Genomic DNA, 13,761 nt, shown 5'->3' on the forward strand with positions numbered 1-13,761 from the left:
AGGCTACCACAAAGTCTTCAGATTTTACAACTGACAATAACAAAGGAGGGACAACAGGAATTAATTATAGGTTTAAAAAAAAAAAAAAAAGTGCCAGACTTCTTGATTCCATGGGGTCTGCAAGTGTTTATAGCAGATCAAGGACAAAGCCTTAAATTATAATGCCTAGGAGTGGTTATCTTTTGAAACTTAATATAACCAAATTATTCACAAGTTCCAAGAAGTTGCATTTCCCACTGACATAGTATCTGAATGGGAAGTTTTTAGAAAAAATACATTTCATACTTCTAGTTCTTTTTCTTAGTTTGAGGGTCAGTTTTCTTTCGGTTCAAAAACTTGACATTACTATTCTAAATATGGATTTATGTGGTTGGAGCAGTTCAGGTGGCTTTCAAAGTCACTCAGAGATAGCAAAAAGAATATATCGTCATTATTAAATTTAGATTAAATATAATTTATTTTTCAGATCTGTTTATTGTTTAAAATTTTAAGCATCTTAACTATTCCTAAAACTTGTTTTATTTCTTCCTATTTAGACTCTTTTTTCGGCGACATTATCCAGTCAACACTGTTATTTTCTGTGCTTTGGATCCACAGGACAGAAAGTAAGGAAGACAAGCAGTATTTCTAATGTGTTGTTCGTATTGTTGATCTACAAAAAAACCCTAACATATGTTTCATTTCTATTTCTCCATTCCTTTTTTTTTTTTTTTTTACTGCTTTCTTAATGGACAAGATGGATGAAAGATGGCCTTTCTGCAAAGTAAGTGGACACCTGTCTGAGTCTCTTTAAATGAATGTTTTAGGAATATCATTACAGTGATCAGTTTCTTAGTGTTCTCAGTTACCTTTGTCAGAGATGTAGAAGGGGAAGCAGCTGTTCAGAGACAAAAATCTCTCTGGCCACTGTAATTAGACTTCAGTTACTTCATCTGCACCTCTGCAAGTCAGGGCCTAATTAGTGGTGGTTGGATGTCTGGAGCAAGAACTAGAGTGGTTTATTTAGGTCGCAGGTCTGTGATTTGACTGAAGTTTCAGAAATTAAAACAGAGCCATTTGCTACTTAGTTTTGTGTTCCACTTGTCCAGCAATACTAACACAAGCTTATTTGTCTCACTTAGACTGATAGCTTTAAAAAAAAAAAAAAATCCTACACATGACACATAGATGAAAACACTCATTAATACTAGTGTGTGACATAAATATATATTTACCAGTGGATTGCAACATGTTTTCTGTTGAAGGCAAACATCGTTGTCCCCCTTTTACCAAAAGAAAAAACCTAAATGGAGAGAGCTCAGGCACTGATTTCTAGAAAGGAACAGAAATAGATGGCTTAAGTCCTATTTCCAGTACTCTGTCCAGTGAGATGTGTGGCCCTTAAAACCTCTCTTTAGGCAGTTCCTGACACACTACACCACACACCCCCCAAGGTAGGTAAGAGAACAGCAGTATTGAATCAGACTAAATATATCCCCAGGGTCAGCAGCATGTCTCTGACAGCAAACAGTACAGGATGCAATATAGACAGAAGAAGGAAGGGGACAGTCTCCTTCTCCAATTCTGGCCATCCTGAGCCACTCAGGAGCTCCCGAGTTGGCTGGTGCGTCTGGACCACTGTGTTTAGCAGTCACACAGGACCTTGTCCATCAGAATAGATGAAGTCTGATTTTGGTTTCTGCAGTATCTTTTTTGCTTTATGAAACAAGGCAATGCCTGTCTGTCTGTCTCTGATATACTGTGATTGTTGCCCTTGCAGAGTATTTGGGTTCGTTGCCAGGAAGCAAGGCAGTGCCACAGACAATGTATGCCACCTATTTGCAGAGCACGATCCAGAGCAGCCTGCCAGCGCCATTGTGAACTTTGTATCAAAGGTCATGATCGGATCCCAGAAGAAGATCTGATGCCTTTCCATCCTTGACTCAGAGCTCTTCACTGACTTCACTGAAGGAAAGCACTGTGAGAGGGAGAAAGCCTGTTCAGCAGCAATGTCTGAATATTGTCATTCCCAAGAAGGAAAGCAGAGGACGGTCTGTTTGCATTGTGTTTGCAAGAGTTCAGCCTTTTCTTTGAGGATGCCTCTGACTTAACAAAGCATTATTTCTTGGTTTTTATATCAAAGGACAAAACAAAAGAAGCTGGGTGCTACCCAAACCCATGTAGCCCATACCAGAATGAAGCATAAGTGAAAAACTTTTCTCCTGAAGGGTTTCTAATACATTTTCACATGCTGTTTCTCATCATTTATTGGAGCAGAAATACTCACTAGGCTGTGCTACTTTTTTGTGCAGAAAATGTTTTATATAACCTCCGCAAAGACACTTGCCATAGTTGCATCAATAGTAGCTATAGGCCTTGCAAACATGCTCTTAAGAGAATCATGGTCTGAGGAAGACTATTTGCTCTTTCCTTCATCTTTATGTGATCAGTGATGGGAATTGAATGGAGAATGGGGAAGATGTATGTGAAAAGAAGGTTTGTGTAAGTTGATTTCTGATAAGAAAGGAACGACAACGTGGAATATTCAGGGAGATTGCTCTGCATTTGGTGTTAAGAAGACTGGGCTGTTTTAGTTTGAAAAATTTTAAATAGGGGAGAGGTGGCAGAACAAAAAAAAAAAGGTTGCATGGACACCTATTCTGTAGTTGGGGTTTTTTGTATTATTTTTTTATACAGAGAACTAAGCAGGGAAGATTCTCTATTTTAATAATTGCAGGATAAAAATGAGGGAAAAGCAAAGAAGAAAATTTTATAATTTATATATTTTCACCTGTGCCAGATTATTTATAGTAGATCTCAGATCTTGATATGTCATATGGATATACTTAAACTAGACCATTGTTGAGCTTTGCCTCTTTAGTGCTATTTTGCATAAGTAAAAGTGTGTATAGCCTGTGCCTTGCTATAGACAATAGTCTCATATTTTGACTTTGTCTTACAATCAGATACTTCCCATTTCCTGTCTCTGCAATACTGTTTTGGTAGTAACATTTGTTCCCTTACCTAATATATATTTGTGGATTCTTTTGGCCCCCTTTTTATTGGCGTTTGGGGGATTTTTTGGCTTTTTTTAATCTGTAGGAACTATTTTTGGTTTATAACTTTTTTTATAAAGTGTTATAAAGTGGGGAAGAGAGGGAGAAAGAAGAAAGATTTGAAGTTTAGTGTATTTGGACCAGGAAGTGGTGTATTAGTAGTAGTGGGCACTGGATGTTTGTAGAAGGGTGAAGCAATCCAAAGCGTAGCAGCTACCGTTGAAGCAACAAAGGCAAGTGCCTCTGATTTGTACCAAATAATTATTTTCTTCTGACACAGAGGTATACTACTTAAATGGTGTTTATGTACCATCCAAAAAAGAATGCAGTTCTTACTTTTAGGAGCTTTGATCCTTTTGAAACATGTGAGGACAAGTTTCCTTTTAATATTCTTTTGATGCACGAAGAACCCAGTAGCATAATCTAGTCAGCCAGTTGGAGCCCAGTGAATTTCTTCAGCTGACATCTCAATTAGATTTAAGTCTCAGTCAGATTTAAATCTGATGTGTTGTGAGCATTGAAATGAGGAGGAATTTTTTACTATATTTTTTCACTTCTGTAGATGATACTTAAATTTTAGTGTTAGACACCAAGTGTTGGCCTTTGGACTGAAAATAAAGTGTCTTGTTTTTTCCCATGTATTATCAGTTCCATTCAGGGCCTTATTTTTTATTCCTTGTGCTTTCTCAAGGCCTGCTGAATTCATGAGCATAAGGAATTGAATGCTGACACTCCTGGTGCTGTTTCCTGGGAGTTTAGCTCTACTTGGTAAGTGGGAAAAAAGAAGTTGCCCTGTTTCTAAGGGAGGTTTTCTATTATGCATTCCTTTGGATGGTATATTGCCACATGCTTTTGCTTTTTAATGAATTAAAAAATGCACAAAGCAAAATAGTTCCGTATGTACCATTGTGTAGTGTATGTAGAAAGATATTCATGAAACTTACGTTCATGGCAAATACAAGACTAAATAGTTAATACAGCACTTTGTTTCAAGGTTTTTGGTAGATGTGTATATGCAGTTTCATAACTAATGGCAGCAAGTTGACACATGTATTTAGCCAGACTCCTATTAACCTGCTTAGTAAATGTACTACTATAATCGTACAGTGTTAAACTACAAAAATGCTAAAAGCCATGTTTTTAATTAAATGGTTTCCATGTATCCAACAGTATCATTAAAAACTTAATGTTTCCTTCTTGGATTTACCTACTAGTGAAAATTTTTGCCTTTTTCTTGAAACTGTAAAGAAGCATCAAAGGTCTCCAGTATGTAAATGAATGTTCTATAAATTCTTTGTATAGTCATTTTCTGTGCTATTCAGATATCGCCTCTATTCAGATTATAATAAAATTATGAATGTGAAATTTCACAACACAATGTTACAGAACAGTCTGTTCTGAAAGAAAGTTACCTTCTGGCATTCAAAACTAGCTAATGAGCAAAACCTTCTTGGTGAAAGTAAGAATAGGTTGTGTGCTGAAACTGGTTTACTTTTGTTTCTTAAAGATTTCTTTCAAGGACTTGGCTTCACATGAGTCTGTGTTAGTGGTTCAACTCTAGTTGAAGCATATGATTTTCTTAGTTCATTTGCGGTTGTAATGGTATTAAAAGTGCCTTTTGCCTGCATTGCATATTTCAGTGTAAGAAGGAAGAATGTATGATGTCACCTTCTGAGATGTCTGTACCCATTTAACTGTGCCTCCACAGTGACTACATTGGAAAAACTTCCAGAGGAGCATGAGGGGGGTGAGAAATCTAACCCCTAGCTGAAATAGCTCTCTGAATACAAAATCTGTGCATCAGCCGCACATTGAAGGTTGAGTTATATACATACTTTATTGGGATTATTTCTGAGACTGATAAACTCCGGTATGTCATGCTGATGCCTTTTCTATGAGGCATAGATGGGCAGGAATTTTTCATCCAGTGTGCTTGACTGTCATTCATCACTACAGGCCATCGTGAGGTTTAAGCATGGGCATAACACGCAATAGTTATTCATTAAAAGTATTCATCTTTTATCAGAGTGAATTATAATGCGGAACAGATGACAAGGATGCAAAATGGATCTTCTGTGTCAGAGTCCAGTCTCCTGTTAAACTCTTGAACTCGCATGCCATTGTGCGCACATGTGCTGCTATTGCTCCTCTTCGAAGCCTGCTCTGGGGTCTCTCTGCTCCAGTGGATGAAAATCTACTTTCAGTATTCATCCTAAATGTATTCACAGCTAGTTTATATGCAGTTGTTCTTATGCCAGCATTGTCTCTTAGCATGAATAACTGTTTTCTCCCTGAGGTATTTATAGCAAGAGATCTGACCCCCCTCCTTGTGTCCCTCAGTCTTCCTTTGGCAAGGCTAAACAAGTCAGCACTCAGCCCTTACATTTTTGTCTTTGAAAGGGTGCAGAGGCCTGTTCTTTTTTACTCTTTGTTTGTTAAATTGTTTCTTTGGAGGGACCCTGAAGTGAACAGACAGACTCTTTAAAAAGGGGCACAAGCTGCTGCCTTGTGATTTTTAAAATATTTATATTGGAAAACTCTTGGAACAGAAAAACTTGGCCCACCAGATAGGCAGAGTAAACCCCTCCTCTGCTTCTGCTGTTGTTGACACCTAGTGCAAGGGTTACAATAGTATAAACTACATCAGGCAGTGTGCACAAAGGAAGTTATGAGGGCAAATAGCTAAAGAAGTTCTCAAAAGCATTAAGTCAGAAACAGGAAGCTTGCAGGAGACTTAGCAAGTCTGGCAGACTACCAAGAGGGCAAAGGGGAGCTATTAGGGAATTTAAGAGTCTTGCTGAATAACTGAGAAGGGATTTGCATTACATGTCACTGCAAGGGATATCAAACCAGGACTATTCCCTTCCTTTGCAGACATTTAGTGTCTTGCATAAAGCACAAATGTTTGTACCCATGTTGATGTTTTAGCATTTGTGGAATCACAGAGTGGTTGATGTTGGAAGGGACCTCTGGAGGTCATCTGGTCCAATTCCCCTGTTCAGACAGGGCTGTCTGGAGCCCAGGACCACATCCAGACGGCTTTTGAATATCTCTAGGGATGGAGACTCCACAATCTCCCTGGGCAACCCGTGCCAGTGCTTGGTCACCCTCACAGTAAAAAAGCATTTCCTGATGTTCAGAGGAAACCTCCTGTGTTTCAGTTTGTGCCATTGCCTCTGGTCCTGTCACTGGGCACCATGGAGAAGAGCCTGGCACCATCTTCTTTGCACCCTCCCTTCAGGTATTTATAGACCTTAATGAGATTCCCGTGAGCCTTCTCTTCTCCAGGCTGAACAGTCCCAGCTCTCTCAGCCTTTCCTCAATGGAGAGATGCTCCCGTCCCTTAATCATCTTTGTGGCCCTTCAGTGGACTGTCTCCAGTGTGTCCATGTCTCTCTTGTACTGGAGAGCCCAGAACTGGACACAGTACTCCAGGTGTGGCCTCATCAGTGCTGGGTAGAAGGAAAGCATCACCTCCTTCAACCTGCTGGCAATACTTTGCTTGCACACCTCCTCTGCTGCAAGTACACGTTGCTGGTACATGTTCAACTTGGTGTCCCCCAGGTCCTTTTCTGCCAAGCTGCTTTCCAGCTGGGTGGTCCCCAGCATATACTGGTGCATGGGGTTGTTCCAGGTGCAGGACTTTGGACTTCTCCTTGCTGAACTTCATTTCTCCAGCCTGTTGAGGTCATGCTGGATGCCAGCATGCTCCTCTGGCCTATCAGCCACCCCTCCCAGTTTTGTGTCATCAGCAAACTTGCTGAGGGTACCCTTTGCCCCATCATCCAGGTCATTGATTGAGATGTTAAACAGGACTGGACCCAGTATTGACCCCTAGGGTACATGAGTAGTTACTGGCCTCCAACTAGCCTTGCACTGCTGATCAGCACTCTCAGGGCCCAGCTATACAGCCAGTTTTCAATCCACCTCACTGTCTGCTTATCCAGCCCCTACATCAACAGCTTGTCTATGAGGGTGTTATGGGAGGTGGTGTTGAAGGCCATACTGAAGTCCAGGAAGACAATATCCACTGCTTTCCCCTCATCTACCAAGCCAGTCATTTCATCACAGAAGGTTATCAGGTTGATCAAGGATGACTTCCTCTTGATGAAGCCATGCTGACTTCCCAAAGATGATCAGGGGGCTGGAGCACCTCCCTTATGAGGACAGGCTGAGAGATTTGGAGTTGTTTAGCCTAGAGAAGAGAAGGCTCCGGGGAGACCTTATAGCGGCCTTCCAGTACTTAAAGGGGGCCTATAGGAAAGACGGGGAGGGACTCTTTATCAGGGAGTGTAGTGATAGGATCAGGGTAATGGTTTTAAACTGAAAGAGGGTAGATTTTGATTAGATATAAGGAAGAAATTCTTTATGATATGGGTGGCGAGACACTGAACAGGTTGCCCAGAGAAGTTGTGGAAGTTGGAACACTTCTGTCCCTGGAAGTGTTCAAGGCCAGGTTGGATGGGGCTTTGAGCAACCTGGTCTAGTGGAAGGTCTCCCTGCCCATGGCAGGGGGGTTGGAACTAGATGATCTTTAAGGTCCCTTCCAATCCAAACCATTCTATGATCTATGATTCTATGATCCACAAACAGCTGGTGCTTTGCCCTGTAAAGATTTCTTCTTAGGGACGCCATTTTGGCAGTGTTATATGGAAACTGTTCCAGGTTGCAACCAACTGCTTGTGCCCTTCCAATGATCTAAGCAGGCTTTAAAAATTGATTCACCTCAAATTCCTGCATGACCTTTTAAAAAAACTAAACCTTTAAAATCATTAAAGTATATTTTCATCATTGTAAAAATCTTCTAAAATCTTTGGTAAAGAGTTGTTTCAAGAGTTCTTGAAAAAGCAGAATTAGCTTTTTACATAACAATGACTTTTTTCTGGTATTTTGTACCTACTGTCCTCAAATATTTTTTTTATCTACAGCTATTCCTGCCTAATTAAATGTGACTTTTGGGCTTTCTCCTGTTGCCCCCTCTATTATGTACAAGTCATGATTTGTTTGAAAAGCAGATGGCAGGTGTGAAAGAAAATACAGGAAAACAAACTTAGATGAAGTGCAGTATGGATGGGCAATCAAAATATGGGATGGAATCAGTCCAGGAAATCTGTGTGCTTATGTTTACTGCAGTAGAATAATCCAGCTGTAAAAATAAACTATGTTGATTTGTATATTGAAGTACTAATTTCCAGCCTTTTCATTCACAAGCTAATGTGAAACTCTCATTTGAAGTGGATGATAGCTGTTTACACCTAGGACATGCAAGTGATGAGAGGAGGCCCTTGGACCTCAGCAGGAAGCTTCCCAGCATGCAAACTTCTCCCTGCATATGAAAGTAGTTAAAACGCATTCATATAACTGAGTACTATAGCAAACTCACAGCCATATTCTCACATATAAGCATGTTTTGCTCCAAGTGACAAAGAAGGACAACAAGCCCTGAAAGTAAATGCTAGATGAAATTGTTACCCTTGTGGGAGCACTCAGACAACTTTTTACCACTTTAGTCTCTTTCCATAGCAAATGTAAGGCATTTGAAATAGCACTTAGAAGTCTGTGAAGGATTTTTATGAGGAAATATGGCTTAACATGTGTCAGTCTGTTTCCTCAGAAGGCAGTTACCTAAAAAAATCCCAAAAGGTGGTATTGAGCATGTAGTGACAAACCAACAGTATATGGTATATACATGCACTGAGACTTGTGGATATGAACTTTTTCCTGTCAAATATATATTTGATCTTGCATTGTCTAGTTAATTGGAGAACGTCCAGATTTGATATTTGATTTTATTTGTTCTGGGTTATTTCTTGGAACCACCCATATCTGTTCCTCAGAAGAAGTGAAACAAACATGGTTTGTATCTCTGCAATGGTAATATTCAGTCACATTTCACAGAGTCCTATGCCTCATTTTGTTAGAATGACTCATTGAAGAGCTCAGAATTTTGCTTGCTGTTACCTCCGATAAATTTGTTAGATTTGGGATACCTTTACATTCATGCCTGAACCTCAGTCCAGTTCACCGAGTGACATGCAGTCTGTGTATACGTTTTCCTGTGTGCATAGTCATACAAAGGCCTTTTGTAACGACTACATTCTCAATAAGGTTATCTAAGTGTGTATGTACTTTCAGACTAAAGCAATATGTTGCTGAGATGCAATAGGTAAGATTTTTAGAAAGTGCTGGAGAGATAAAAATCCCATGTGAGTTTGAAATGGCTGGAATCACTGTAAAAGAGAAACCATGTAAAGTGTCTCACAAGACTTGTCTCACAAGATGATTAATCATGTATAAAACAGTAGATTTCTGCATGGAAAAATCCAGTCCCAAGTTCATGTCTATAAACTAGACATGCTAGATGTTGTTGGCAAATGCCTTGAGTAGTGGGCCTGTAAACATTAGTACTATGTTAAATTTATGAATTGTTCTTGTGATTTCTGAGATGGTAGTAAAGTTCTAGGGATGTGCATCTGAAAAATGAGGACCTTGGCCTATCTTTACCCATTCCTCCTATGTTTAATGGCAGTAGCTGAGGTTGACTTAGTATCTCAGGAGCTGTTTATATCTCTGTACGTATTGGGTTGATTCCAAAGCTGTTTAAGGATGATGGGATTTAACCAGTTTTTAAGCAGTCATAGTTTTAACGCTCTCCAATTTCACTCATATAGTCCGAGTGAATGTCTGTGTGTATGCTACTTGGCTCAGGAATAGGAGAAATAGTTTATCAAAACTTTCTTTCTGAAAAATCCAGCTTGCCCAATATTTCCAGATACATTTCCAGAATGTGCCCCAGAAAAATGGATTTACCATTTTTTGCCCTTTCTGAGGACTGGCAGGATTCTGTGCTGTTTGGAGCTGGCTGAGAAGGGCTGTGCTGCAATGGGTGTTGGGCAGGAACACATGGGCTCCCTGACCCAGTGCAGGAGGACACTAAAATAAAGGCTGTTTCATGACAAAAAGGAGAAGGAGAAAAGAGAGATGAGGAACTTGGGCTTCCTGCTGCATTCATGTCAGACAAGAGGAAGTGGGGCATGAGAAAGGTTGTAGCCCAGACCACTAATGCTGCTGCATTGTGTCTATTGATCAACACACCCTCCACATATGTCTGCTCTTTTCAGTTGAGGTCCAAGCTTCTCCCAAGATGAGGCTCTGCATCAATATTGGATGCCCTGGCTGAGCGCCCACCCCAGCCAAAGGGTACAGAAACAAGAGGGTCTGGGCACCACCAATGGCTCAAAGCTTCACCTGGGCTAGATGGCATCAGGGGAAGGAGTACTGCTTGGTCTGCCCAAGGCTTGCCCAAGTCCTGAGTATGGTGCTTTTAAACCAAGCTGCAACCAACAGTGTTGAGAAGTGTGTGGGCTTATGGGGCTTTGTGCCCTTAAACCCATGTAGAAACTTGGCCGCTATCCACAATGTCCTTTTGGCTGTGCTGAGAGAGAAAGAGCAACATGCCTAGAGAGACAGCTAGCAGTACAGTATGCTGTGGAAAAACATGTAAACTTGAGCCTTGGAAAGAAGGAGGCTACAGAACTAGGCATGGAGTTTTTGGAAAGTGGGCTGTGGTGAAAAGGAAGAATATGTGGGGATTTAACTTTTTTTTTAAATACCATCAACATTGCTAGTTCTTATTTCTGCTCTAGAAGGGTGGCTTAAGACTTGCATTTGCCTTACATTTAGGTCAATGTAATAGCAGTAATATAGGAAAAAACTGAAAATACTTCTTAAAATACAGTGGAAGATCTAGATATAAACAGGTAATTAAGGAAAATATAAAAGACTTTCACCGTTGACAAAAAAATGCTGACCTGGAGAACTGCAAAATTACAAAGTCTCAAGAAATCAGAAGGATGTCCCAAAAGTTGCTTTGTGTTGTTGTTTTTTTGGCTTTAGTTCTTCAGGAGTTCTTCAGGGTTAGAAACATGCTTATTTTTAAAACTGATAGCTCAGGTTCTTGTCTAATTAGCCAACTCCGGGACCTTTATGGGAACACAAGGCAAAATGCCATGAGACCTTTGATAAGATTGTGAGAGTCAGCAGCATAGTTTATAGGGCTGTTTACAGGATACCTACACTATATAATGGAACTTGGCTTGTATTTCTGCTTCACATCTCTGTAAACTCTGCCCTGGACCTGGGTGTGCCTGAAGAGTGTCCAGGGGGATGGCTCTGACTTCAAGTTACCGCTGGGATTTCTGGTCATGTGAACAAGGCATTCCCTTTCTGCATGCTCTTGTGTCAAATATTTACAATCAAAAAAACTCAATAGAAGAAGCGCTGATTTTTTTTCCTTATTGTCTACTCCTGATCTGACCTATTGTAAGCTGGTGGGGTGATGCAGCCAAAGAGCTGTAGTGATGCAGCTCACAGTAGCACAGCCCCATGGAGGAGGATGCCTGAGCAGCTCCTAGGGAGCTGTTACTCCGTTTTTCTACTTCTCAGTTAGTAACTATTACTTGCATCGGACACCGGAGCAGTGCGAGGAGCACCAGCAGTGGCGGGACACACGCGGAGGGATACACGTGGAGAAGCAGAGGCTTGTCCAAACAGAGGGCGTTCCCCGAGCGACTGACCCCAGACCCACGGATTGGACTAGACAGCAAGGGGCGGAGCCTGCACCCAGCAGCGCGGGAGATTTAAGCAGGCGAAAACAGTCAGCCCAGGTGACTGGAATGGAATATTTCCCAGTGGGCAGGCACGTGGCAGCATGGTGACCACCCAGCAAAAAGGAGTGTCCTCTACTTCACCTGAGCTTCTAGCACCTGGTAGAACCAATGCAGCTACACAGACAGAGCTCCTGTTCAAGCATGCGACTACCCAGGTTTCTGACTGTGGGATGCGTGAAGGGATATTCCTAGAGATGGAAAGTGATTGCAAGCAAGCCTGTGGGAGGTGTGACCAGACTGATGAACTGCTTTGCTTGGTGGCCGAGCTGCCAGAGGAGGTGGGCAGACTGAGGAGTATTTGACAGTCTGAGAGGGAGATTGATCAATGGAGCTGTACGCTGCTATCTATGATGCATGCAAGCCAACTCAGCATGGTCGCTACAGCGGCAGGTCCTGGATCTGCTTTGTGCCAGGAGGAAGGCAGCGTCACAAGGGACAAGGAGCGGTGGAAGAAGGTCACAGCACGGCGTGGTAAGAGAAACCCCTCCTTACCCTCTAAAATACCCTTGCAGAACAGGTACGAGGCCCTGGGTAAGGTAGATGAAGTGCATAATGAGAAAGAGGAGGAACCTGTGCAAGTAGTCTTGCCAAGGTCGGAGAGACGAACCCTGTTGCATCAAAACCTGCATTATGACCAGTGCCGAGAAGAAACAACGGCCAGTTATGGTCATTGGCGATTCCCTCCTGTGCAGAATGGAGGCACCTATTTGCAGAGCGGACCGTCTTTTCAGAGGGGTTTGCTGCCTCCCTGGGGCCGAATTAGGGATGTCACCACAAGACTGAAGAGCCTAGTACAACCTTCAGACTACTATCCATTCCTGCTCTTTCACGTGGGTACTAATGATGTCACGACAAAAATCTGCGGTCGAGCAAAAGAGATTTCAGAATCCTGGGAAGAATGCTAAAAAATCTGGGAGCACAGGTAGTGTTTTCCTCAATCCTCCCAGTAATGTAGGGAGACTTTGGAAGAAACAAGGCAAGCCCAGGATATCAAGCCCTGGCTCCAGGACTTGTGCTGCCACCAAAACTTTGGGGTTTTTAAACCATGGAAGAGCCTTCAAGACAGAAGGTATGCTGGGGGCCAATGGGATCCACCTATCCTGATGGGGAAAAAATTGCATCTTTGGGCTTAAGCTGGCAAGACCGATCGAGAGAGCTTTAAACTAGAATCAATGGGGGAAGGAGATACAAACAGGATTGCAGTAGGTTAAGCCACGGGTTGGCATAGCATTGCCTGAGGACGGCAATGCTAGTGGGAACATTTACACTGCTCCTGGGAGCACCGAGGGCTCAGGAGCATATCTGAAATGCTTGTATACCAACGCACACAGGATGAGAAAGAACCAGGATGAACTGGAAGCGTTGGTTAGTTTCCAGAGCTATGATATCATTGGTATTAGTGAGACTTGGTGGAATGAGTCCCATGATTGGAGTGCTGGGATGGAGGGCTACAGGCTGTTCAGGAGCAATAGGCAGGGCAGGTGAGGTGGAGGTGTCGCACTAATATGTAAGGGAGAGGTTTGATTGTACAGCCCTTACCGTTAGTGATGATGTGGTTGAGAGCATCCGGGTGAGGATTAGGGGGATGGAAAATAAAGGAGATGTTGTAGTGGGTGTCTAGGAGGTTCCTAGAGCGTGTGGCAGATGATAACTTCCTGACACAGCTGGTGAGTGAGCCAACTAGGGAAGGTGCCCCGCTGGACCTCTTGTTCACAAAGAGAGAAGGACTTGTAAGCCATGTGATGGTTGGAGGCCGTCTTGGGCAGAGTGATCACGAAATGATAGAGTTTTTGATACGTGGAGAAGTGGTGAGGGCGGTCAGCAAAACTGCCACCTTAGACTTCCAGAGGGCAGACTTCGGCCTGTTTAGGAGACTGGTTGAAAGAGTCCCCTGGGCAGCAGCCCTAAAGGGCAAAGGAGTCCAGAAAGGCTGGACATTCTTTAAGGAGTAAGTCCTAAAGGCACAAGAGCAGGCTGTCCCCAGGTGCCGAAAGATGAGCCAGCGGGGAAGAAGCTAGAGCTCGATTTGGCTGTAAAAGACAACAAAAAATACTTCT

At 42.2% G+C, this 13,761-nt stretch overlaps 1 protein-coding gene across 14 annotated transcripts in view; it reads left to right on the forward strand.

Moving 5' to 3' along the window:
- TNS3 (tensin 3) overlaps positions 1-4,241 on the forward strand; it is a 249,233-nt gene extending 244,992 nt beyond the window's left edge. For all 14 annotated transcript variants that reach the window (XM_072853455.1, XM_072853458.1, XM_072853450.1 and 11 more), the window contains 3 exons: positions 537-605; positions 737-763; positions 1,760-4,241. In XM_072853455.1, coding sequence (XP_072709556.1) covers positions 537-605; positions 737-763; positions 1,760-1,904 — 241 coding nt within the window. In that variant the 3' untranslated portion in view covers positions 1,905-4,241. The remainder of the gene's footprint in view (positions 1-536; positions 606-736; positions 764-1,759) is intronic.
- The last annotated feature ends 9,520 nt before the right edge of the window (positions 4,242-13,761 follow it).

This window comes from Ciconia boyciana, chromosome 2 (genome assembly GCF_034638445.1).
Source record: "Ciconia boyciana chromosome 2, ASM3463844v1, whole genome shotgun sequence".
Lineage (NCBI taxonomy): Eukaryota > Metazoa > Chordata > Aves > Ciconiiformes > Ciconiidae > Ciconia > Ciconia boyciana.